Source organism: Ahaetulla prasina, chromosome 10 (genome assembly GCF_028640845.1).
Source record: "Ahaetulla prasina isolate Xishuangbanna chromosome 10, ASM2864084v1, whole genome shotgun sequence".
Lineage (NCBI taxonomy): Eukaryota > Metazoa > Chordata > Lepidosauria > Squamata > Colubridae > Ahaetulla > Ahaetulla prasina.
This window is the reverse complement of record NC_080548.1, coordinates 10,429,337-10,457,016: the sequence shown is the minus strand read 5'-3', so window position 1 is coordinate 10,457,016 and position 27,680 is coordinate 10,429,337. Positions and strand designations below refer to the sequence as shown.

Below are 27,680 nucleotides of genomic sequence, written 5' to 3'. Positions count from 1 at the left end.
AGCTGTCCGAGATACGGGCTGAAGGATGCACTGGGTGAGTGAGCCGGTCTTCGCCCCCTACTGGAAAAGCCGGGAAGAACAGTTCGGCGGCGACCCAGGAGGACGATCGAGCGGTTTCGCTTACAACTTGGCTCAGCTCGTCCGAGGAGTGGAGGGTGGGGGGGGGGGGGCTGGAGGACTCCGCCTCCGTCCCCAACGCCCGCCCTTCCCGGTATGCCAGAAGCGAGAGGCCCAAAAGTTGCTGAGGAAGGAAGGAAGCATAAAGAGTCAGCCGGGAAGGAGCTCCTTGTCTGCAGGCGGCGGTTCTCAAGCTTTTCCCCGCAAGCCTCCGGGCTGCAGAGGCGGAGGAGCAGCAGCCTCGTGATCGCCGTTGTGCAAGACCTCTGCGCTTGCAACAGATACGGCCAGTCGTAGCCGGGTGCAGAAGCGGCTGGACGGAGGGATCGCGGGAGAAGGTAAAGGGGGAAAGGTAGCGGGGGGGGAAGGGAGGGAGGAATATATATATATATATATATATATATATATATATATATATATATATATAGATATAGATAGAGAGAGAGAGAGAGAGAGAGAGAGAGAGAGAGAGAGAGAGAGAGAGAGAGAGCAGTAACCTCTTTCGCCCTCTCTCCATCAGCGACCCTTAACCAACTTGGGTTGGTTACCTTCCGTGGCTGGAGAGGATCGAACCAGGTCCGGCACAGCTGAGGTTCCGAAGGGGGCAGAAACGCGCCTCCTTGGGGTTGGGAATTGGGGAGGTGGGGGGGGTCGCAATCCCAGCCTTGGAACCCGAAAACCAAACCAGAAACAGTGCTGGTGCCAACCAGAAAGTTGGCTGCAGAGCTGAGTAGGGTGTTGTTCTGCTGCCTATGGAGCAGGGGTCTCCAACCTTGGCAACTTTAAGCCTGGAGCAAAGCTGGCTGGGGGAATTCTGGGAGTTGAAGTCCTCCAAGCTTAAAGTTGCCAAGGTTGGAGAACCCTGCTCTGGAGGGTAGACAGGTAGAAAATAATCCAGGTGTTGCACTACAAAACCACATCAAGCTTAGATCGGGCTCAGGACCACAAATGAGGTTGTGAAGGAGTGAAAGCATCGCCGGAAACCACACGCTAACGGATTCCTAGGGTTGTCCAGAAGACAGGTGCGCATCTCTTAAGTGGGCTTTCCCTTTGATCATTAACCGATTGCTCCTGATGAAAGCTTGACTTTCAGGAGGGCAACAGCAAGGGTACCACGGAGGTGGGGTTGGGTGAAAATCCAAATCTCCAGTTTCAAAACATTCATGTCAGCCTGTTTTAACTTTTGGGAAGGCTTTTTATGGGATTAAGCATCATGTGGATCAGCAGGGAATGTCCACCTAGTCCAGGGGTCTCCAATCTTGGCAACTTTAAGACCTGTGGACCGGAGGTGGGTTTCAGCAGGTTCTGGCCAGTTCTGGAGAACCGGTAGCAGGAATTTTGAGTAGTTCGGAGAACCGATAATAAAAATTCTGACCGGCTCTACCCCCATCTATTCTCTGGCTCTCCCAAGTCCCAGCTGATAGGGAGGAAATGGGGATTTTGCAGTGACCTTCCCCTGGATTGGGGAGGGAATGGAGATTTTACAGTATCCTTCCCTTGCCACGCCCACCAAGCCACACCCACAGAACGGTAGTAAAAAAAAATTGAAACCCACCACTACTGTGGACTTCAATTCCCAGAGTTCCTCAGTTTTGCTGGCTGAGGAATGCTGGGAGTTGAAGTGCACAGGTCTTAAAGTTGCTAAGGTTGGAGAGCCCTGATCTTGTCTGTCAATCTTTGCGTCTTGTTCTCCACGTTTGTAGCCCACGTCGATCTTGTGATATGGTTGGTTCGGTTCTGGTTTCGTGGCTGGCCATACACCCAAGCCTGGGATCCGCAAATGATGGCTTGTTAGTTAGCGCCAATGGATAAAACCAGCTAACATGTTTAGCAATGCATAGATAGACTTAGCATGGCTTCCTTGATGGAGGAATCAATCTCCCTTGATGCTTAGGGTTCTTGTTGTAGGGAAATGGCTCCGTTTTGGGGACAGAGCTGATCTCAAAAATAGTGAGCAGTTTCAGAGCAGACGAGTAGTACTCAGACTGAAATCCACCCCAGGAAGTAAAATTCTAAGTCAGAGAAGATAGTAAAAAGGCCTGTGGAGATTCTCAATCATCCAGGTCACAGTCGTCCCAACAATGCTTTTGAAAAGGCAGCTTTGTTTTTTTTCCTTTAAAACTGGGGTCTCCAACCTTGGCAACTTTAAGCCTGGCGGACTTCAACTCCCAGAATTCTGGGAGTTGAAGCCGCTAGGCTTAAAGTTGCCAAGGTTGGAGACTCCTATTTTAAAATGTTTTGCTTCTCATCCAAGAAGCTTCTTCAGTTCTGACCAGTTTCTTGGATGAGAAGCAAAATGTTTTCAAGGAAAAAAAACCCAAGGAAGTCCAGCTGCCTTTTGCAAATTACCTCTTGGATATTAATAATAGATAGTAATAGTAAGTATTAGTAATAGATAGCAATAGATTTTTTAAAATTTCTTCTTTTTTCTGTATTTATTTATATCCTGCTTTTATTGTTTTTGCAAATAATTCAAGGTGGCAAATACACACCACCTCCTCCTCCTCCTCCTCCTCCTCTTATTTTCCCCACAACAACCCTGGAAGGTGAGCTGGGTTGAGAGAGAGTGATGGGCCCGAAGTCATCCAGCCGGCTTTCATGGCTAAAGTGGGACTTGAACTCACAGCTTCCTGCTTTCCAGCCTTTCTAACCACTATTAGGCCAAAGACTCTCAGTTATCTATCTCAATAGATAGTAATAGTAAGTCACGGCAAGCTACTTTCATTGTCTGGCTCAGAAGACCCATGTTGTGATTTCATAGACACCTTCAGGGAATTCTCTTGTAGGCCTTTGACTTTCTAGAATCCTCAAGACGCTTATCTTGTTTAGCCATGTTATACTCGCATTGCGTGCACATAAATCTCCTTTCCCAAGAAGATTTCACTCACTTGTTTAGGCGTTGGTCCTGAGAACATTTCTAATTCTTTAAAAATCAGCAGAAGTCATGGGTGCTATTCAGCAGGTTCTGACAGGTCCTGGAGAACTGGTAGCAGAAATTTTGAATAGTTTGGAGAACCGGCAAATGCCACCTCTGGCTGGTCCCAGAGTGGGTTGGGAATGGAGATTTTGCAATATCCTTCCCCCAGGAGTGGGGAGGGAATGGGGATGTTGCAGTATCCTTCCCCTGGAGTGGGATGGGAATAGAGATTTCGCAGTATCCTCCCCCTGCCACACCCACCAAGTGACGGCCACAGAACCATAGTAAAAAAAAAATTGAATTCCATCACTGCTTAAGTCCCAGAACTGCATGTTCTTTGCTCCAGGGTTCAGGCTAACAACTTTTCAATAAGGTATCTTCAGAAGAGGGTGTTGCTTCTGTCCTTACAGGCACTTTACCAGTTTCTTGGTTCATTGTCTTCCCTGTGTTCTCAACATCAGCTTATCTCTGTACAGAAGGTGCTACTGAAGCTGGGAACCAACCACATCAGCAGCCCTCCCAAGGATTGAATCAGGCCATTGACAGTTTCATTTAAGCCCAGAGTGAACACAATTATCATAGCTCCTACATTGCACAAAACCATGGTTGATTTATAGGGTTTATTGGGTAAAACTACAGTTGGCTGGATATTCATACAACATGCAACAAGCAAAACAAATCATATTATGGATTCATGTTGAACTATGCTTTAACATACTTGTTCGGAAATTTTCCTTTCCTTTCTTTTCCTTCCTTCCTTCCTTCCTTCCTTCCTTCCTGTCTCTCTGTCTTTCTGTCTTATTTATTTATTTATTTCTCTAATAGACAAATATAATTTCTTTCTTTCTGTTTGGGTTTACGTTTTTCAAAGCGTTTTTCAAAATTGGGGTGTCTAGACTGTATTTTCTTTTGATGGCTAAGAGGTTCTGATAGGACTGGCATATGGGCTCATCAGTAAATGAATCTTGATATCATTTGGTATGAATCCACACGATTGCAATGCTTCCTTCTTTTTTTTCTAAAGAGCTAGGGTGGAATACATAATTCCTCCATCCTTGTGTCTCCCTTCCCCAGTGGGATTGGCTGCCATTGACCCCACATCCAAGCTTGGATTTGAACCCAGCTCACCCCACCAGAATATCAAATATTGTGCCTTGGTGATTTTCTGCAGTCTCTTTGTGACTCTTCGCTGGGTTCATAAATTGCAATGAGGTGTAGTTTGTTGAATAGATGGCAGTGCCTGGATTCACATAGCAGGATCATAACAAAACCCATTATGGTTTACTGCACACTATGTCATTTTGTCATGGCTAGTATAATGAGTTGAGATGACACTGTGGATTGAGTTATCATATGGTTTAATTTTGGCTTAGCATGATTGCGCAACAGTGACTAGGTTTGTAAGTCAGTTCATGGTTTAATGTGCAGAGCCAATCATTTGCGGTTAATTCAATGACCTGTGGTTTTGAACTGTATGAGCAAGGATATGGTGGATGAATTCAGCCGCTCTACCCAGAATTAATGCAGCTGCTCTTGAATTTCCCTTGGGCTTTTCTTAATAAACCATTAAAGATTCATTCCAGGATGAAGGTCTCTAGACTTTTGTGAAGTTTCCTGTAGAAACTAGTTAGTTCTTAAATGGGATTACCAGGATGGGGGCAGGAATGGAAAATAGAAAGAATATCTTGGAACAGGGGTCTCCAACCTTGGTCCCTTTAAAACTTGTGGACTTCAACTCCCAGAGGAACTCTGGGAGTTGAAGTCCACAAGTCTTAAAGGGACCAAGATTGGAGAGCCCTGTCTTGGAAGACGGAACATTAAGCCACTTCCAAGATATGCCAAAAAAAATCCTATCTGGATGAAAACTCATCTCTAAGGCACGTTCTCCTACACCATAAACTCACCACGCATTGAGCCGTGGTGGCGCAGTGCAGTATTGCAGGCTAATTCAGCTCACTGCCAGGAGTTCAATCCTCCACCGGCTCAAGGTTGACTCAGCTTTCCATCCTTCCGAGCAGGGGTGGTATTCAGCAGTTCTGACCAGTTCAGAGAACCGGTAAATACCACCTCTGACTTGCCTCATCTATTCTCTGCCTCCTGAGTCCCAGCTGATTGGGAGGAAGTGGGGATTTTACAGTATCCTTCCCCTGCCAAATCCTCCAAGCCACGCCCACCAAGCCACACCAACAGAAGCGGTAGTAAAAAAAAATTGAAACCCACCACTACTGTGGACTTCAATTCCCAGAGTTCCTCAGTTTTGCTGACTGAGAAATGCTGGGAGTTGAAGTGCACAGGTCTTAAAGTTGCTAAGGTTGGAGAGCCCTGATCTTGTCTGTCAATCTTTGTGTCTTGTTCTCCACGTGGAAAGGATCCATTCATAGGCCACGTCGATCTTGTGATATGGTTGGTTCGGTTCTGGTTTCATGGCTGGCCATACACCCAAACCTGGGATTCACAAATGATGGCTTGTTAGTTAGCGCCAATGGGTGAAACCAGCTAACATGTTTAGCAATGCATAGATAGACTTAGCATGGCTTCCTTGATGGAGGAATCAATCTCCCTTGATGCTTGACTCAGCTTTCCATCCTTCCAAGCAGGGGTGGTATTCAGCAGTTCTGACCAGTTCTGGAGAACCGGTAGCGGAAATTTTGAGTAGTTCGGAGAACCGGTAAATACCACCTCTAACTTGCCTCATCTATTCTCTGCCTCCTGAGTCCCAGCTGATCAGGAGGAAATGGGGATTTTATAATATCCTTCCCCTGCCAAACCCCCAAGCCATGCCATGCCCTGCCCACCAAGCCACACCCACAGAACCGATAATAAGAAAATTTGAATCCCACCACTGCTTCCGAGGTGGGTAAAATGAGGATCCAGATTATTGAGTGCAATATGCTGACTCCGTAAACCACTTAGAGCAGGCTGTAAAGCAATATGATAATATATAACTCAAAGTGCTATTGCTATTTTCTCCATTGCAGACAAAATGATGGCTTTTTGTCACCTTGCTGCCCCATTGCTGTTGGCTGGGCTCTGCTGGGGATGGGACTTTCCCTTCAGGGATCCCACATTGTCTTGGGAGGAACGAGTGGATGATTTGGTTAACAGGCTAACTCCAGAGGAGATGATCCTGCAGGTACGAGAAGCATCTTGAGTGGTTTGGTGGGGTTGATGGTCAACGGGGCTTTGGAAGAACCAGTCTGCTTGTCTTCGTCTATGAAACCACATCGGAGGCATGCCTGACCATAGTTATCTGTTCACCATATGGGCTTTCTACTCACAGATGGCGAGAGGTGGAGCTCTGGGAAATGGACCAGCCCCACCTATTGCCCGTTTGGGCATTGGGCCCTATAACTGGAACACCGAATGTCTTCGTGGGGATGCCGAGGCACGAGGCTGGGCAACATCTTTTCCTCAAGCGCTTGGCTTGGCTGCCTCTTTCAGGTAGGAGTTTACCTATTAAGTCAATGTATGGGTAGTCATAGACTTATGGCCACAATTGAGGACAAAATCTCCATTTGTCAGCAAAGCAGTTGTTATGTGAGGGTTGCCCCAATTCTGTCTCTGAGCTCACTTAGATTTCTTAGACTTAGAATCTTGGTGACCCATTATTGCTAAATATTCAGCAATCATGCTGGAGTCCAGAGTTGCAAAACCTGGCATCATTTTTGGAATTGTAGAATTGGAAAGGCCACAAGGATTGTCTACTCCAAAGACAATTTACACCGTCTACCAGAGGCAGATGTACAGCTTCTTCTTCAAAGTCTCCAGAGATGGAGAACCGAAACCACCAGAGGTAGACTGTTCCACTGTCTACCTATGAACAACCTTTAGGAAGCCTTCCTCAGTTTGGAAGAAAATCTAGGTAGTGTCACCTTATTTCTGAGTCTAATTTCCATGGCCAAGGAAAATAATTACAATCCCAACTTCTGTGTAGCTTCCATTGATGATCCTGACTATGGCTAACATCCCCATGCAAATCACGTAAATGATGTGCTGCACACTATTTGCGTATGATGTCGTTGACACAAAATACATAGTTGGGGCCTCATTTAGAGATCTCTGGAAGCTCTTATCTTGGCCCCACAGAGAACTGAGACTCCCATCTGTAAAGAATGACGGCCTAGCATAGCATGCCTGTTTGACATGACCTCATTTCATGACAATACAGAATCCTTTCCTCTTCAACTCTCCTTATGTCTTCCCACAGCCCTCAACTCATCTTCAAAGTGGCCAATGCTACGGCCACTGAGGTCCGCGCCAAGCACAACTATTTTAACTCCATAGGCTACTACAAGGACCATACCGGCTTAAGCTGTTTCAGCCCAGTCTTGAACATCATGCGGCATCCACTCTGGGGCAGGAACCAGGTATCAAAGATTTAGGAACATGAATGGGGAGGGTAAGGATTGAGGTCCATCAGACCTAGAAGATCAGGGAAAACATCTCAGAGACTTTTAATTAGAATAGCCCTGTGAAATGCAACTATGGTTGAGTGCCTCCAAAGTTGTGAAGAACAATAGCTGATTCTTGAATCTCAAGACCAAGATCTTGTTACCTTCTGGGAAAGGTTTGGTGGTATCTGAAGCATCATCATCATCATCATCATCATATTTTAATTTGTATACCGCCCTTCTCCCGAAGGACTCAGGGCGGTTTACAGCCACAATAAAATACAAAAAAACAACACATACAATGCTAAACACAAACATTAAAAAACTTATTCAATTGGCCCCATTTAAAATACAATATCAACCCTGTAAAATTAATAAAAATTTAAACCCATAAAATCAATTAAAAATTTTAAAAAATTCAAGCCAGTCTAGATTTAGTCACAGTCTTGTTCCATGTGGCATCAACCTTGTGAAGTCTCAAGTTTCGTTTTTGTGCTACGTGTTCAGAATGAAGTGATTAATATAAAGGTAAAGTTAAAGGTTCCCCTCGCACATATGTGCTAGTCGTTCCCGACTCTAGGGAGCAGTGCTCATCTCCGTTTCAAAGCCAAAAAGCTAGCACTGTCCAAAGACGTCTCCGTGGTCATGTGGCCAGCATGACTGAACGCCAAAGGCGCACGGAACGCTGTTACCTTCCCACCAAAAGTGGTCCTACACATGCTATATACATATGTATGTATTGTATGTGGAATGTATACAGAATTTCATTTTTTAATGCGTGCCAGTGTGCTCACAGTAAAAAAAAATGACAATAAAGGTTACCTTATCTCAACAGGGATTACACTAAAGCTTACAAATATTCCTAGTCTTGGCCATAAGAGTTAACTGAGCTAAAAATTAGGTTAAAGCAAATTTTGAGATAGTTTGACCTGGAAAAAGTTAAGAAAGGCCCAAGGAACTGCTAGTTTGGCATCTTACTCTCAGAAATGGGATAACCAGAAGTAGAAATGAGTGATTCAGTGATCAAGGGCTTTTGATCATGGGTATCAGCTTTAATTTTATGGGTTTAAGGCTGATAATATTCTGCATTTCATTTTAGATTGTGGGTTTAAGATTACAGTATTAATATCTTGCTATATTATGCACCTATTATTTATGAATCTCATTGCTTTGGTGCTTCTTCTTTGTAATTCATTTCTTTGCCAGATTGGCCTCGTTTTACACTTGTCATTAACTGAAATAAAAACAGGATGGGGGAAGAATAGGGTTGAGCTGACCAGCTTGCTTCTTTTCCCACTCTTAGGAGACTTATGGAGAGGACCCATTCTTGACCACCCTGCTGGGAATTGCATTTGTGAAGGGACTTCAGGGTGACCATCCCCGTTACGTCAAAGCTAATGCTGGCTGCAAGCATTTTGATGTCCATGGGGGTCCTGAGAATATCCCTGTATCCCGGTTTTTCTTTGATGCCAAGGTCAGTGAAAGAGGACCAGAGATGGACCTTCTGTCCAGGTGGGTTCTGGAGTTGAGCACCTCCTTCCTGCTAGTTTCTCTATCTCTTTTATTTTTGTCCCAACCGCCTAGTTTCTTGCAACCCTCAAAGAAAGAACAACGCAAGAGACCTTATTTATTTATTTGATATAGTACATTGCATCTCCAGGGGCCATGCAGTCACGGATATACAACACTAATGAAATACACTATACCCGTGGCACATGGAGCCATTTCTGTGGGCACACAAGCCGTCGCCCTAGATCAACTCCACTGCGCGTGTGCCTCCCATAGGCCACCTGATTTTTGGGTCTCTGCCGCGCATGCGAGAGACACGTGCGCATGTCCATACCGCACTGCCCCTCCCAGGAATCTCCACGCAGCCCGTTTTGGATGCCAGGTAAGTACAGGGCTCGCACGGAGGCTCTGGGAGGGCGAAAAACGGGCCTACCGGAAGTCCAGAAATGGGCCATTTCCAGCCTCCGGAGGGCCAGGGGAGGCTGTTTTCGCCCTCCTGTAGGCTCCATGAAAGCCTCCGGAGGGTTCAGGGAGGCCTGCTAGGCCCAAAATGGGGCATGGGGGGGTCATGCGCAGGAGGTTGGGAGCGCGGGGGTGTGTGTCACACTGGCCTGCGCAGGGGGGCAGGGGCGATTGTGCGCGCATGTGCAGCGGGGCAGGGCATGCGTGAGGGGCATTGCATTATGGGTGTGGGCACGTGGGTGCGTGCTATCACACACGCAAGCACGCCTTTGGCACCCGAGGGGAAAAAGGTTAGCCATCACTGCACTATACATACAAACACAAGTACAATAGATGAGGTAAAATATTAAATTAGGCTAAATATAATACGGCGTCGTAGAGTCACAATAGGTAGATGTTATAGTTCAATATCTAAGGAAGTTGACTACAGTAACTGGTGTGGCTGAAAAGGCATCATCCCGAGTGCCTTGAAATTTCCTGAGGGTCATTCTCAAAATATATATTATATATCATTGTTCCTATGTACCACAGTCCCACTTTAAAGACATAACAGACAAGCCCTGGGCCCATCCTCTCTGTATTCCTTAATCATGGTCAATGATTCTCTTTCATGTATGGGTGTTGTGGGAATTTGATCAACCATTAACTCCTATTAACACACGCTAGAACAGGGGTCTCCAACCTTGGCAACTTTAAGCCTGGAGGACTTCAACTCCCAGAATTATAATAATAACAACAACAACAACAATAGAGTTGGAAGAGACCTTGGAGGCCTTCTAGTCCAACCCCCTGCCGAGGGAGGAAACCCTACACCATCTCAGACAAATGGTTATCCAACATTTTCTTAAAAATTTCCAGTGTTGGAGCATTCACAACTTCTGCAGGCAAGTTGTTCCAATGATTAATTGTTCTGACTTTCAGGGGATTTCTCCTTAGTTCTAAGTTGCTTCTCTCCTTGATTTAGTTCCAACCCATTGCTTCTTGTTCTACCCTCAGGTGCTTTGGAGTATAGTTTGACTCCCTCTTCTTTGTGGCAACCCCTGAGATATTGGAACACTGCTATCATGTCTCCCCTAGTCCTTCTTTTCATTAAACTAGACATACCAAGTTCCTGCAACCGTTCTTCATATGTTTAGCCTCCAGTCCCCTAATCATCTTTGTTGCTCTTCTCTGCACTCTTTCTAGAGTCTCAACATCTTTTTTACATCATGGTGACCAAAACTGAATGCAATATTCCAAGTGTGGCCTTACCAAGGCATTATAAAGTGGTATTAACACTTCACGTGATCTTGATTTTATCCCTCTGTTTATGCAGCCCAGAACTGGGTTGGCTTTTTTGGCAGCTGCTCGCTCATATCTAAATAGTTGTCCACTAGGACTCCAAGGTCCCTCTTCCCCAGCTTTGCTGGAGGACTCCTGGAGGACTTCTGGGAGTTGAAGTCCTTCAGGCTTAAAGTTGCCACGGTTGGAGACCCCTGCACTAGAATATGAAATGAACCCACATCCATATGTTTAAGTTCTGGCCCAGAGGTGCTTTTTCAAGAGGCAGCTGGACTTTCTGGTTTTTCTTTGAAGACGTTTCGCTTCTCATCCAAGAAGCTTCTTCAGCTCTGGATGAGAAGTGAAACGTCTTCAAAGAAAAAAAAAAGGAAAGTCCAGTTGCCTCTTGAAAAAGCACCTTTGGGACAACCATGACCTGGATAGACTGAGAATCACCATAGATGTTTAGAGGGCTGGCTTGGGTTACAATGGGGAGTGTACAAAGAGACTTTACAGCAGGGGTGTCCAAACTTGGTCCCTTTAAGACTTGTGGACTTCAACTCCCAGAATCCCTCAGCCAGCAAAGCTGGCTGAGGAACTCTGGGAATTGAAGTCCACAAGTCTTAAAGGGACCAAGTTTGGACACCCCTGCTTTACAGGATGGTTATGAACTTGAGGCATTTACAAATAGTCCTTAACTTAAGATTGTAATGGAGCCTGCTCTTTACGGCTGTAAATCATGATGGTTGCAATGCCATCTGACTGACCCAATTCTAGGGCCTTTTTAGAGGTAGTCCTTAAGCAAAGACCACGGTTGTAAAGTGAATGCCGGAATTGTAAAGTGAACCAATTGTTTGCTATGGGCTGGTTTTGCTGAAAACCAGAAGGAAGGAAATGCCGGTTTCGGCAAAAGTGTAGAAAAATGCGGTCATGAGAACCCAGAATGCTGCAAACAACCGTACTTGTGAGCTGGTTGCCGAGCAGCAGACATATGACTGTGAGGGAGGGGGTGCAGCTGTTGGAACTACGGAACCAGGTTGTAAGTATCCCGGGGGAGGTCCATCAATTTTATGAGCTTTCCGGCAGTGATCATATGCAACCAGTCATAAGCTGAGGACTACCTATCATAAAAGGGCAGAAGGCAGAACTGATTTGGGAGAAGTTTCACAAGCCGTGTTCAATGGACGGGCAGTACACTGAGATCACGTGAGGTGTGTTTTGTGACAGGTGGAAGAACGTGATTGGCGCATGACTTTCCTGCCTCAGTTTGAAGCCTGTGTACGGGCTGGGACGTTCAGCTTCATGTGTAGCTATAACAGGTATTATTTTATTTTAATTTCATTTATTTTATTGTATTGTATTTTATTGTATTGTATTTTATTATTATTTTATTTTTTTATTGTTATTTTTTTATTTTATTGTTTTTTGTTTTATTTTATTTGTTTTATTATTTTGTTTTTATTATTTTATTTTATATTTTATTTTATTTATACCCTGCCTGTATTACTTCTACAAATAACTTGAGGCAGCAGACATATCCCACAAATCTTCCTCCTCCTATTTTACCCACAACAACAACCCCGTGAGGTGAGTTGGGCTGAGGGAGAGTGGTTCAAAGGCTTTCATGGCTAAGGTGGGACTAGAACTCACTGCCTCCTGCTTTTTTCCTGGGGCCTGAACCACCAGATCAAACTGGCTCTTGTCAGATCAGGATGACCAGAAGCCATGATCCCAAAGAGGTTACGTTTGTAAAGTCTGCTAACCACCTTTGGTTCCTCTGGCAGAATTAATGGCGTCCCAGCCTGTGCTAACAAGAAGCTGCTGACAGACATCCTGCGTGATGAATGGGGCTTCCAGGGTTACGTAGTGAGTGATGAAGGTGCTGTGGAGCTGATCATGGCTGGGCACCGCTACACGCACAGTTTCCTGGAGACTGCAGTGGGTGAGTGTTGCAAAGCACATCTCTTCTCATCTCCCTGCTAGGAGCCCTTTGCAACCTAGCTTCAGTTGCAGGTTGTGTTCCAAGAGTCCATGCTCTGAGGCTAACCTTCTAGCCTGGAACCCAGATTTGCTTCCATCTGTCCATACTTCCATCGTCCAAGCGACGATGGAAGCGATGGAAGAACTATTTTCTTTCCCACATCCACCAAAAACTCCTTGTCTGTAATTAGCACATATCAATGTAAAGGTAAAGGTTTCCTCTGTCCAGTTGTTATGCCTCGCCCACCCTCCTCTCCTCAGCCGGGCCCCTCCCATCTGCTATCTGAGCCAGAGCCTGATAGTGAAGAAGAATGGCCTGGTATGCCTCCAGTCCCCAGCCCTGGCACCATGCCCGGATAGACTGAGCAAACAAACCTCCCTTCTACAGCGTGTGAGCACGAAGCCAGCCACGTGCTAGAAGTGCCGGCAGCTGAGCAGGAGGACAAAAAGACACAGTGGACAGAATGGAGAGGCGACGTCAGCAAAAGGAAGGGAGGGGCAGGCCTGGATAAGTGCTGAGTCATGGAGCCACACCCCATGGCCTATATAAAGGATCTGCTTTTTGGCATTCCTTGAGTCAGGCAAAGTCTCATCTGGCTGCTGAAGTCACACCTTGGATTCCTGCCTGCCCTGAGAACTCTGACAGGAATTTGGCAAAGCTGCAGAGGCTTCGTGGCCGCGCTTGACACAAACTTCCCAGACCCGGCCGTCAGAGGAGGAGTGGGACACGACACCAGTGGTGCCCGACTCTAGGTGATGGTGCTCATCTGCATTTTTTAGCCAAGGGAGCCAGTGTAGTCCACAGACATTTCCGTGGTCACGTGGCCAGCATGACTATATACGCCAAGGCACACACAACACACTTACTTTCCCACCTAAGTGGTACCTATTTATCTACTTACATTTGCATACTTTCGAACTGCTAGGTTGGCAGGAGCTGGGACAGGAACAGGAGCTCACCCCATCAAATGGCGCTCAGGTCTCGAACCCAGGTTGGGTTGCATTGAAGGACCCAGTATTGTTGCAAGACATAAGAAGGGCATGGAAGGAAAGGAAGCCACCTTATGGTCTATCTCCAATAGAAGAGAATATCTGTAGTTCAGTTGAACTGGGGTGTTCTTGGTGCTGTCTGACCTCAGTTGTTTACTTGCAGACATTTTATTATCCAGTGAAATAACATCGTCAGTGCAAGATGATAATATTCCCTGGAACTGATGATGCGACTAGTTGGGTAATCAAATGTCTGCAAGCTTTCAGCCAAGCTCAGGGAACAACAAAAATTCCATTGTTAACTCATCTGTCCAAGTATCAGTTACGTAGAGGTGGACAATACGTCGCCTGTGGCATCTTTTAGAGTATCTGCTGTTATCTGATTGGTGCAAAGTAGTTCCTTTGAATGGAACCAAATTTTGTTGGTGGCTCAGTGGCTAAGACACTGAGCTTGTCGATCAGCAGTTTGAATCCCTAGTGCCACGTAATGGGGTGAGCTCCCATTCCTTGTCCCAGCTTCTGCCAACCTAGCAGTTCGAAAGCACTTAAAAAATGCAAGTAGAAAAATAGGGACCACCTTTGGTGGGAAGGTAACAGCATTCTGTGCGCCTTTGGCCTTCATGCCAGCCACATGAAGCACCGTGAAGTGGTATATAAGTCTAAGTGCTCTTGCTATTCACTTGCTAAGGATGACATACTATTGCCAGACTGTCTCCTCAAAGAGATAGCCAGACCATAATTTGCAAATAAACATGAATTGAAGCTGAATTGTTTTGCTGACTTTTTGGATTAACTGTGCCATCCTTCTTTCTCCCTGCAGTGGCTGTGAATGCCGGATGTAATCTAGAACTTTCCTATGGGATGAAGAATAATGTTTACATGTATATAGCCGAAGCCCTTAACAAGGGCAACATTTCTCTGGAAGTAAGTGGCTTATCTCCTTGCAGTAGAAGAAACCGCCACCAATTCCAGAGCAAACAAGTTGGGATGTGATACTATCACTTTTCCAAATGAGTGAAGAGAAACAGGGAACCCTGAGCTCTTCCAAATGTTGCTAAACTGCACCTTCCAGCATCCATTGCAATTCATTATTATTAAATGGGATTGCGGGGAGTTGTAGCTCAGCAACAGGGCTCTAAAGAGCATCTCCTTGAAGAAGAAAGGCTAACTCAGATTCCACAACGATGGATTCATATTACAAGGTAGGGAGGTTTTCAGTGGTGGGATCCTACCAGTTTAACAACTGGCTTGCTGAGCGTGTGTTCGCCATGTGCACACTGCATGTGTGTGTGTGTGTGCACACTTTGCAGAAAATTGAACTTCCGCGTTGCTGAGAACAAGGAAACCAGCAATCCACTCTGCCGCCCCGATCAGCTGGGCTTCAGAAGCAGAAATATAGGTAAGTATAAAGCAGGGGCAGGTGGGCGGGCCCACTTCAAAGGAAGAGAGAACCAGTTCGCTCACAGCTAAAAGTCGGAGCAAACGGTTTGCCTGAACCGGTCTGAACCGGTAGAATCCCACCTGGAGGTTTTGATTTAATGTGAGCAGATGTTTAAGTGTCATGGAAAAAGCTAGACTCATCTTCACTTGGAAATTATCAACAGAAATTAGATGGGCATTTTTCAGGAATGTTACAGAGGACAGGATCATCTTTGCTGTTGCCCTCCAACTTCAGATTTTGGAGCTGTTACTCTCTAGCAGCATTCACACAACACACTCAACTGTAAACCCTGGAACTGCTAAGTAGTCATTACACCATGACTGCTTAACAAAGAGTCATTATGGCCATGGTTAGAATGCAGTATTTCAGGCTGACTCTGCCCACTGCTAGGAGTTCGATTCTCACTGGCTCAAGGTTGACTGAGCCTTCCATCCTTCCGAAGTCAGTAAAATGAGGACCCAGATTCTAGACGGCAATATGCTGATGCTGTAAACTGCTTAGAGAGGGTGGTAAAGCATTATGGAGGGGTATATACCATATTTTTCCCACTATAAGATGCATTCTTATAGTGCGAAAAAAAGTGGGTGGAAATGTCTGTGCATCTTATAGAGCGAATATTGTGGTGGGGGGGTTGGTGCGGCCCCAGGGAACACTGGAGCCTTTGCTGCCAAGCAGCTGATTGCTGGTTGGATCGGCCTCCCAGAATACTGCCAATCAGCTGTTCTAGGTGGTGGGGATTGCTACTGCCTATCACCACTCATTCGCTTCCGCCCACCTGTTCACCGCTCCCTGTTCACCGCTCCCTGTTCACCACCGTCAATTGGCGGTTCTTGGAGGAAAATAAACATAGAAGAAAAATAAAAGAAATTGGAGCCAATAGAAAATGTAATTTTCTAGAATAAGAGAAACTACAAGTCCCTAATTAAAAGTATTAGAAGATAGCTCAGCCTCCCTGTTGAACGAAGGGAAAGTGGAATTAAGGGGGGGAAAAGTGGAAACTGCTTGGAACAAGGAAGAGTGCCACCAAAATTGTGCAATGCAGGGTTTGTGGAATGGCATGGGAAAAGCAGTGGATGCAATGAAAAAGAAGGTTTGTGTTAATGTTTGAGTTTGCTGATGGAGGGTATGCATGTTAAGTACACTTCTAATTCAGATGATGCCATGGGGTTGGCTAAGAACTGGACTGGTTTGCAGTGAATGTTAGATTGTACGATGCAACAGGGAGCATCCAAAGTAAAGCATACTAGGAGAAATGGAATGAATGATTGCAAGTTATGCATCAGTGGCCAAAACAAAAGACAAAAACCCCCACAACAAAGAAGGTAAATGAATTTGTGTACCTTGATGGGATATGATAGGAAAATGTGTGGAGTTGTTTTAAGATAAATAAATGCTGGGAGAAAACTCTTTTACTTAAAGATGTTAAAGATATAAGATGTTATGTACGTTATGGATAGAATGATTGGTATGATTTATTGCTGAAGTAGCCTACAATAATGTGGGTACACAAAGACTTTTACCCTTTTTTAAAAAAAATTTAATTTTTTAAAACATACAAACATAAAAGCATCTTCCATTCAGATATAATGTGTCGGTGGGTGAGTTACAATTGTTTTGTGCGATTTCAACAATTACATATCGTTAATTTATTTAATCTTACATTTTATCATCTAATATATATTCAGATATTTTAATCAATTGATCCTTAGATTAACTGTAGTATTTTATTCTCTGATTTAATATAAGTTATTCTGGATCAATATTTTATCTTATTACCCCATTTATTCCATCATCTTAAAACCATTATATCATTCAATAATTCTTACCTTGTTAAAAGCTCCAATCTTCTTTATCATATTTTCCCTTCTAACCATTGATAAAATAGATCCCATGTCTTATAATATTGCTTATCTTCCTGTTCTCTAATTTCAAACATCAATTTACTCATTTCTGCACATTGACTTTTACCCTTTTTAAAGTGACCCCAGGGATCCAATATCTGGCTATGCCTGAGATCCCTTAAGACATCCCCTCTTCCACCACATTAACTGATTGGATGGATAATATAAAAAGTTGCATGGCCAGGGGTACGCAAAACTCTGGAAAAGCACACAAAAAGTAAAAAAATAAACAGACAGACAAACAAGAAACGAGCTACCCAAAAAGTTTTTAAAGTAGGCAAAGTATATTTGCCCACAAAATATTTGAACCTAAAAAGACTAAATCCTAAATATACAGTATAGTTCATCGATGAAGAACCTTTTCCAGACCGTACCCCCAAAGCGCACACGTGTGCATGCAAATGCATGTGTGTGAATGCGTGGCCAAATCCCCAAAATACAATACGTGCGCGGCTTCCGGAAATGCACCCTGTCCCCCATGCATGTGCAGGCACCCCACCCACATGCGCTGCACCCCCTGCACATGTGTGCGCCCCCACACATGTGTATATATCCCCCCTGTATGCACCCTGCATACCCATGTGCCCCCCACATGCCCTGCCCCCTGTGCATGCACAGCAGAGACCCGAAGACCAGCTGGCTGGCGGGAGGCTTGCACACATGCGCAGCGGAGCTGAACTGGGGTGATGGCTCATGTGCCATCAGAGAGGGTGCTGCGTGTCACCTGTGGCATGCGTGCCATAGGTTCACCATCACGGGTATAGATCCTTTTGCTATCGTAGGAGTCTTCAACCCAGTTAAGGTAAAATTGCGACTGCCCAGGGATTTTGAAAGGATAGACCCAGTGTTCCATTGTAGTTGATTGAAGACACTCTGCTTCTCCCTACTTGCTGCAGACGATCCGGGATCGTGTCCGTCCCCTTTTCCTTACTCGTCTACGCCTGGGAGAATTTGATCCACCAGCCATGAACCCTTATAATGCCCTGGGGGCTGAGGTTATACAGTCAGAAGCCCACCGCAGTCTGGCCCTCAAAGCTGCCCTCCAGAGCTTTGTTTTGCTGAAAAACCGGAACGAAATGCTACCTTTTAAGGAGGAATATCTGTTGCGCAAGACCATTGCGGTAAGTGTTCACCAAGGGGCACTTGCGAAATCAACCCGTTCCTGATAACGTTTGCAATAACGATGGACCTTCTCTCCTGGAAAATATTCATGGGGAGATTGACACATCTGTGAACATGACTGGGTAAATGACGTCCAAGTTGTCCAATTTGACTTCTCCAGCAGGCTGGCCGGTCTCCAACGGCTCTGCTGCGGAGGGGCATAGGACACCATGGTGGTTGACTGGTCCCGCCTGGGAAGACTCGGGGTTGGACTGGGCTGAAGAAGAGTCACAGGCCGGGTAGATAAGTCTCCCTGGGGAGAAAACATGAAAGTTGGCTCGCTCAGGACCACTCTCACTTGTTCAAGTTGATGCGAGTGCCCGACACCACTGAGGCTCAGCTGGCCGAATCTCTCCAGTAGCTCCCCTAGGGATTGGCTGCGGGCCATGGTCTGGTACCTCCAATCCCCTGATTCACTGAAGTCCAGTGGGCCTGTCGACCTCCACTAGAGGATCGTTGTTCTTGCCTACCTCGTCGAGGTGATTGGGCACTCTCTCACTGGCACCTGGAGTGCAGCCTGGCAGCTGAAGTCCTCCTCCACCTGGTAGAGCTCCTGGGTGGCCGGCCATTTGGTATGGATTTTAAGTCGGGCGCCCACCTGGCACACAATCCCCGCCACCACTTCCTCTACCCGCTGGGTCTCCAACAGGGTCTGTAGGCTTCCTAGGGCTCCTCTGCAGCTTCTTCGGTCTTCCCCTCCACCTACCCTGGGTCTTCCTGCTGCCCAGGTTGACCAGGTAAGCAGCCAGGGCTCAGGACCCCAGATAGCGGCTCCATTTGGAGCTTGGCGTTTAGGAGAGTTGGTTTAATGTCAGGGTTCCAAGTGACATACCCACAGCAAGCAAAACTCCGAGGCAGGTAGATTCCTCAAAGAATAACTTTATTGGATATGTCATATTGGCATGGGCTGGTGAAAACCAATCCTAAACGTTCCCGCAGTTTTAACCTAATTAAAAGTAGAGGTTTTTCACTTTCTCAAAGCAGTCAGTCACATGATCCAATCAGGATACAGTCCAGTTGCTAGGCGACCTCAGTCCCCTCCTTCCAAGAACACCTGCTGAAATGTCCTTGGTTCCCATGAGAAAGTATTCTGTTTTGACTACAAACCCCAGCTCCCCCCCACCATATCCCTGAGCTCCAGTTGTGGCAGCCCTTGAAGCCTCAAAATAGCCTCAGTCAGGTCTTTTTCAGGGGTGACAGAGGGAGGGAGGAAGGAAGGAAAATGGGAGGAGGGAAGGAGGGAGGGAGGAAGGAAGGAAGGAAGGTTTTGAGTTTGTGCTGAGGGTCTAGACTGGCCAAGTCTTGGGGTTGCTTTTTCAAACAGTGGATGCTGCTATAACTGAGAAGTCCTGCTTTTTAGATGACATTCTTTAAAGCAGGGGTGTCGAAACTTGGCAACTTTAAGACTTGTGGACTGGCCAAGGAATTCTGGAAGTTGAAGTCCACTAGTCTTAAAGTTGCCAAGTTTCGACACCCCTGCTTTAAAGGCTCCTGTAGCAGCAGCTCCCTGCTGGGAAGGAGCAGAGACCATGAGAAAGAATGATCCTAGATCACAAGGTGATGCTGTAACTAGCATAGGTTATACTGAATCACAAAACTAAAACATAAAAAAAGTACTGTGGGTCTTAGTTTGATTCTTAAGTTCACTTATAAAAGGAGGAAGGGGGAATCAAATCAAAAGTCAATCCCAGAAACCTTGATGGCCACTAACTTGGTGTTCCTCTGAGAGAAAGCAGCTTCTCTACTTTCCCTTATTCTTCCTGGCAGGTGGTCGGACCCTTTGCAGACAGAGCTGATCTCCTCTTTGGGGACTATGCACCAATCCCTGAACCCCAATATATTTATACACCCAGGTAGGACCAACAATCCTCTCTGCCCCCAAACAGGTTTTTGTGCGACTGTGATCGAGGCTGATGGTGTTAGATCTGAGCTCTCATCTAGATTTCTTCTAAGCTCTTCTACAACTGGTGTGAATTATTATTATTATTTTTTTATTTATTAAATTGATGTGCCGCCCCGACTCACTGTCCAGTGAGAGAGATATGTTATTTGAGGGTTATCTTGGTTGTGGCTCTTCCGCCTGTTCCTCACGGTTATTCCTTCTTCTCATCACACTCAACTATGAAGCAGGGGTGAAATCCAGCAGGTTCTGACAGGTTCTGGAGAACTGGTAGCAAAAAATTTGAGTAGTTCAGCGTACCGGCAAATAACCACCTCTGGCTGGACCCAGAGTGGGGCGGGAATGGAGATTTTGCAATATCCTTCCCCCAGGAGTGGGGAGGGAATGGAGATTTTGCAGTGTCCTTCCCCTGCCAAGCCATGCCCACAGAACCAGTAGTAAAAAAAATTGGATTTCATCACTGCTATGAAACCAACTGCAGTCCAGCCACTTCTTTGGGCATTCGGCTGGTTGTAGGTGCTTCAAATGCACCTATAATATGGTGGGACTATTGAAGGACATTCCCAGGGTTGGTTGAATCCAGTTCCACAAATCAAGGCTCTGAAGACGAGATCCTTCTGGTGTTTGTGACATCTGAGAAGTTCTTGTTTCTGGCTGATGTGCAGGAAGGGCTTAGCAGCTATCTCAGCCAATGTCACCTGGGCCCTGGGATGTGAGCATCCGAGATGTCGCATGTATTATCCCGAAGAAGTGAAAGCTGCAGTTGAAGGAGCAGATATTGTGGTTGCGTGCCTTGGGACAGGTAAGAGCTGTGCCTAAAAATGCAGGGTTTCTGCCAGCCCTTCAAGAAATGTAAGGTTATAGTAACAGAGTCTTGCAAGCCTGAAAGCATTTCTCCTTTTCTCTTGACTTGGCTTTCCAGAGAATTAGAGCGTGTCCCTTCCTGAGATGCTTTCTCCAGCCTTGTTCCTTTGGTGGGCAGAGAGATCTCCTCTCTGCTTTCATCGAGGTCGTGGTCATCTCACAAGTGCTTTCATTTTAAAGGCAACTGGGCAGGGGTGGGCTTCAAAAATTTTAGCAAGGGGTTCTCTGCCTGGTTGCTGGGTGGGCGTGACCTAGTCAGCCTCCTGCACCACGCCGGGGGAGGGGGGCATTTTTGCCCTCTCTGGGCTCCGGAGGTTTTCGTTGAGCCTCCGGGGGGGTGAAAACAACCTCCCCAGACTCCAGAGGCCCTCTGGCCCGTTTCTGGGCTTCCCAAACTTCTGGTAGACCCGTTTTTCGCTCTCTCTGAGCCTCCGCATGTGTCCTTCACTCACCTGTATCCAAATGGCTCATGGCCAAGAGGTTGGGGACCCCTGCCTTAAAGGGCTGAAGAACTGCCTTAAAACAGGGGTCCCCAACCCTCGTGCTGCGGGCAACCCACTATCGGGCCATGGCCTGTTTGAAACTGGGGCCACGAGGGAAATGGGAAACCACATGCGCATGAAGCTCCAATCCCATGGGTGGAGGGCGCTTGCGAGCAAAGTTCCACTTGCTTGAGCAGAGATAACACACACATGTGCCTGCCACTCACCCTACACGCACATACACACACCAGTGGTGTGTTTCACTTATCTTTGCTACCAGTTCACGTGCGCACTTTGCTCTGTGCGCACACCACTTCTGCGCATGCACAGAGCATATTTGATGACGTCCGGGCAGGTGGGCAGAGCCTCCCGCCACTACCGGTTTGGCCAAACCAGGGTGAACCAATAGCAACCCACCACTGACACACACCAGGCTGGATCGCCAAGCTGGAAAAGGTGGGGACCACTGCCTTAAAGGACTGAAGAAGCTTCTTGGATGAGAAGTGGGACATTTTCAAAGAAAGAGAAAAACCAAGGAAGTCCAATTATCTTTTGGGAAAGAACCTTTGGGACAACCATGACCTGGATGAATGAGAATCTCCATAGACCAGGGATCTCCAATCTTGGTAACTTTAAGCCTGGCGGACTTCAATTCTGGGAGTTGAAGTTCGCCAGGCTTAAAGTTGCCAAGGTTGGAGACCCCTGCCATAGACAACAGGAAGAAAGTCTCCACCCCACCTCCCCCTTCCCAGAAAAAATTCCCATGCATAGAGATTGGATAGCTCTGGAACATCAGAGTAGTAAAGGGGTCTTTTTCACACACTCTCTGTTCCTTCCACTCAGGGATTGATTTGGAATCTGAATCCAATGACCGCAAGAACTTGTCTTTGCCCGAACATCAGCTGGACCTTCTGCAGTCATCTGTGGCCTGGGGTGAGTTTGTCTGTCTCTTTCCCCAGAGGAGGACTCCCAAGAAGTCTGGAGATGACCTAGTGACATCACTAGAAGAGATGAGGCCAGCATTTTGGCCGTCTTGGACCACCTTTTAGGGTCCAGTTGAATTATTATGGCCCAACTGGGTGGTAGCACCTAGTGGCCCTTGGCTGATCTTGAAAAGGTAAGCAGGATCAGACCAGGTTAGTTCTTGGATGTGAAACCCCAGAGAGATTCTAGGGTCGTAAGGTAGAATGTGAAGCTGAACAATCCAGCAGTTGCTACTATAAGAGAAACTACATGAATACTGTCCCTGTAGTTGGTAGGATTTGAACTTTACTCAACCAGTATTATAAATGTCTTAATATTGTTAATCTTGAAAATAATTGTTACTTTAGAAAAACCATTGCATGATTTAATACCTCCTTGGTCCAAAGAAGGCAGAATTTTACATCATAATGATTGGGGGTTTACTCTCAGGTATTAGCTGCATGATCTTGGGATCAGGGTTGAAAAGGCAAAGCTAGGAGCATCCTTTGGACTCTGGGTTGCTCACCTCTAAGTTACCTGTAAGTTACCTGTGTCTACTACCACCCATGGATCTTATTCACGAAAGCATGCCCTCTGCTCACCTGGAACTTGGTGGTGATGGGCAGTTCCCAGGGTCAGCAGTCTTTGGGTCTCCCTCTGCATGATGGCTGGGGCTGAGGGGTATAGTAGTCCACATATCTGGAGAACATCGCCTATGAGGGATGCACAAGATCGCAACTTTTCTCCTCATGAGCTGGGTGGGGCCTTTCATTTCAGCCGCCGGCCGTCCAGTGATCCTGCTCCTGTTCAACGCCGGCCCTCTGGATATCAGCTGGGCCAAGGAACAAGATGGCGTGGGGGCAATCGTGGCTTGTTTCTTTCCTGCGGAGACCACAGGGCTGGCTCTGGCCAAGATGTTGGTGGGCGCTGAAGGGGCAAATCCTGCTGGCAGGCTGCCAGCTACGTGGCCAGCAGGAATGGACCAGGTATGGCTGGGATGGGAAATGGTGCCTCTTTCCTGGATTGTGGCACTCGACATGGAGGAAATAGCTGAATCCTCCCTCCCTTAAGAAAACAACAAAAAAACCTACAGGAAGTCCTCAACTTAATAACCACGATTCGAGCTTGAACTTCCGTCACGGTCATTAAGTGAGATTACTGCATCCAATTTTTCCATTTTTTGGCCATAGCCATTAAGTAAGTCCAGGTTTGCCCATTGATTTTGCTTGCTGGAAAATGGCCGGGAAGGTTGCAAAGGGCAAGTAGGTGACTCTGGGATGTTGCAACGGTCACAAATACGTGTCGGTTGCTAAATTGCAATCACCTAACTACAGGAACACTGCGATGTAAATGCAATGATTCGTTGGAAGTCACTTTTTTCAGTGCCATCATAAGTTCGGATTAGTGGCAGGTTCTTACCAGTTTTACCACCAGTTCATATCGCGCATGTGGTTTGCGTGCGATTGCCGCGTGGATGTTCGCTTCGCTCGCACACGCGCCAAACTTGAGTTTTACGCAAGCGCATTGAGTAAAAAAACTTCTGAGGCCTTACAGCTGAGCTAAAAATGAGGACCAGATTGTTGGGGGCAATAAGTTGACTTTGTATATAATATACAAATGGATGAAGACTATTGCTTAACACAGTGTAAGCCGCCCTGAGTCTTCGGAGAAGGACGGGATATAAATGCAAATAAAAAAATAAAAAATAAAGGTAGGAATAGCGCAGGGGCAGGTGGGAGAGCCCAACTGACGTTATGAGTGAACCGGTTCGCTCTCATATCAAGATTTCCGCTACCGGCTCTCCCGAACCGGGGAGAACCAGTAGCAACCCACCACTGGTTCAGATGGTCACTAATCAAATGGCTGTAAGTCAAGGACTACCTGTATAGCCTGATTTTAGACAGAAGAGTGCTGGAGGGTACTTAATCAAAAAGTATTTTCTGTTTTTATTCAGCATACACTCATATCTAAGTGATGTATCAAGACTTTGGGATTGTTTGTTTATGTATTTTATTTTATTTTATTATCTATTCTATTCATTCTTTCCTAGTTTCATTCTATTCTATTCCATTCTGCTCTGTTCTATTCTATTCTAATTCCAATTTCATTCCATTCTGTTTTAATTTGATTGCAATGATTGCACTTATTAGAAATCAACATAGTAAAAATCAGAAAAAACAACCTGCATATAAGAAATAAAAAGAGAAGATAAATCCATGTAATGTCTAAAAATAGCAGCCGCTGCCCCTATGTCTGTTGGAGAGAAAACCTGACAGAAGGGATTTGTTTTTCCTTCTCCTTGAGAGTTAACAACGTTTGAGTCCTTCTAACCAGAACGCTTGCACTTCTTGGAATGACCAGAGCAAATTTGCATGGTCATAGGGCCGTGTTCAAAAGCCTTCAACATGTTCCAAGAAACTCCCACCTCCAGCCCAACTGTAAATGTGCTGGCCTTTTTCAAGATGGACAGGGCTGAAACAGATCCTTTGACCACCTTGGCTGATCTCAAAAAACGTAACGGGATCAGATGGGATTACCGTTGGAATGTGAGATCACTGAAGAATTGCAGACTGAACTCATACGTCGTCTTGAAAGAAGGCAGTAGGAAAAAAACAACACCACCTTTCTGTATTGTTGCCAGGGAAACTACATAAAAGACTTTATGAAGTTCATCAGAGTTGGGTTTGACTTGAAGGACTTTTCTAAATATAGACCAGAAAATACATCATGTAAGATTAAAGTCCGATGTGCTATTCGGCAGCCTCCTTTTCGCAGAGCGGCTTCTGTTGCAATCTTTCCTTTGAAGTGTGTCAGATCCCACAAAGGCCGCTGGCAATTTTAATTAAAAGTTTATGCAGATTCAACCCATTGAATTAGTTTTTTGTGGTTCTCCAATGGGGGATTAGCTACAGTCCATTAACTGCCTCTTGAATAGAAAGGACTGTTTTTAAAGTATGCAGCAAAATAATGCCGTCACACTATTTAAAATAAAAGCAAGGAAAAACAAATCGGTAATTAAACCTTAACTACGGAAAAATAAGCTGACATCGGGACAATTTAGAGCACTTATTCAAGGGTGGTTAACTGATAAAGGCTGGGCAGAGACAATGCCTCAAGTCGCTCCTAGAACCTGCTTGCTATAGCCCCAAATTTCCAAAGGTGTTTTTTCAAAGACAGCTGGACTTTGTTTTTCCTTGAAGACGTTTCACTTCTCATCCAAGAAGCTTCCTTCCATTCATTCTCCACCGTTCAGTCAGAACTAAAGAAACTTCTTGGACAAAAAGCGAAATATCTTCAAGGAAAAACAAAGTCCAGTTGCCTTTGAAAAAACGTCTCTGGGACCAACCATGACCTGGATGACTGAGAATCTTTATAAACATATCGCCCCAAATATTTCCATCTCCTTCAGCTACTCTTGTCCTCAACCACAGGTACCCCCAATGGAGAACTACACAATGATTGGCAGGACGTATCGCTACTATGGACAAGAGGCCCCGATGTACCCCTTTGGGTACGGACTCTCCTATACCATCTTCCAGTACAGGGATCTGGTAGTGAGTGCTGACCAAGTGCCCATTTGTGGTAATCTTAGCATCTCTGCGGTGGTAGAGAACGTTGGATCCAGAGATGGTGAAGAGGTGAGGCAATTCTGTTGCTTGTCTGCATGCAAAGACTGGTGGCGGCAGAGAGGGTGGGATAAAAGGGATGAGATATTGCTTGAGATGGGTGAAACTCAAAGAGGTCCAAAGGCTATGAGGATGGAGAGTCAAGTTGAAGACCAGCAGCAGCTGAAAGCATCTCTGCTGATGGACAAATTTTGTGCAGTTGACCTCAAAACACAACATGGGCATGCATAAGAACACCAGCGTGCCTACCGTTCCTGTCCTAATGTTCCCTTTGGTTGTATTCATTTTGTGTGGTTATTTGATGCTTATACTTATACAGTATATATCGTTGTGTTTGACAAAATAAATAAAATAAATAAATAAAACGTCCTAAGGATATTTTATGTATTTATAAGGCCCACTTATGGTGGAATAGAGGTTTTTAAGAAATGAGTAAGTTGCAGTGACATCTCACAGGGATTACGAATCCCACATGATGGTTGATTTTCAGTCTCCAGCTCTCATGAAGAACAGCATTGAACAAAGAACAGAAAGCCAATTTTGACTTTGCTGAAATAGAGTTTTTTTGAGATCAGGTTGCAAAGCTGCCGATACAGGATCAGATAAGATAATATTACTACTGAATTACGAATAGTGATTTGTTTTTACTAATAAGGAATACTTGTCCAGCTGATTTACATATTTTGATATTTCTTCTTGATATAGTGGGCTTTGCTTCAAGTGCAGAATATTCGCAGCAGCCTGTTATTTGATAGAGAATCACAGTCAGGCAGGGATTAAAATGCAAATAATACTTAATGCAAATAATTATTCTCGGAATCTTAGAAACTGCTGTTGAAGTTTGTGCATTTCCACCACTGGCAAGATTCATAGAGTCCCCCTGCTTTGCTAGAAAGAGGGAGAGGGAAAGAAATGGACTCTCTTGGTTCATTGTATGCTTCCAAATTGGGTCCTACAGATGCTTTGTCTCTAATCTCAAGGAACCTGTCAAACAAACAGAAAGGAAAGTGATTCCTAATTTTCAGAAGAGTAGATGAAGGCTACAGTGGCCATTCACATAGATTCAGAGCCCTTGATTCTGGATAAATGGGTGACAGTCTTTATAAAAGATCTCTCCATGCTTGAAAAGGTTCCCAAAGTAGAAATATGCTTTGAAGGTGTGAAGAATCTGCTGATGTCTTCTTCTCTTGATGAACTTTCTCTTTACTTCCAACATTTCCCCCCACCCCTTGCAGGTGGTGCAGCTCTACCTCCGTTGGGGACAAGCATCTGTGCCTATGCCCCGCTGGCAGCTGGTTGGCTTCCGCCGGTTGCTGATACGTCAGGGACAAGCTGCCAAGGTGGCCTTCCTATTATCTTTCAGCCAGAGAGCCATATGGGCTGGACAGTGGTGGTTGGAGCCTGGCACTTTCACCCTCTTTCTTGGTGGACAGCAACCCTTTCAAGAAGTACGCCTTCCTTCAAATGTCCTCCAGACCGATTTTCATGTCTATGGGGACTCCCGAAGTGCAAGCCAATGCTAGTCTCCCAAACAGGCTAGGATTGCTCGGGGAAATTGACCCGATGGCTTGCTGAGCCAGAGTTTATCAAAAAGGAAGCTTTGCACTGAGTAAAAGCTTGTAATAGAAGCAGCCAATCTGATGTTTCTGAGAAGGTATGACTATTCAGCTGAGTTGTGTTTTTGTTGGCTCCAATGACTGGATTATGTTGGACAAC

The 27,680-nt window shown here is 45.6% G+C and overlaps 1 protein-coding gene across 2 annotated transcripts; it reads left to right on the top strand.

Annotated features, from left to right (window-relative positions):
* Nucleotides 1–240: 240 nt before the first annotated feature.
* On the top strand, nt 241–27,680 carry LOC131204736 (uncharacterized). 2 transcript variants are annotated; one of them, XM_058196260.1, is made up of 15 exons: nt 241–455; nt 6,013–6,167; nt 6,315–6,475; nt 7,242–7,401; nt 8,729–8,899; nt 11,884–11,975; nt 12,441–12,598; nt 14,447–14,550; nt 17,865–18,089; nt 19,897–19,982; nt 20,695–20,831; nt 22,219–22,308; nt 23,116–23,324; nt 25,770–25,976; nt 27,200–27,680. In XM_058196260.1, exons 2-15 carry the CDS (start codon nt 6,018–6,020, stop codon nt 27,485–27,487), a joined length of 2,238 nt encoding a protein of 745 aa, XP_058052243.1. In that variant the 5' UTR covers nt 241–455; nt 6,013–6,017; the 3' UTR covers nt 27,488–27,680. The 2 variants fall into 2 exon arrangements, with proteins under 2 accessions (XP_058052243.1, XP_058052244.1); XM_058196261.1 differs by lacking the exon at nt 17,865–18,089.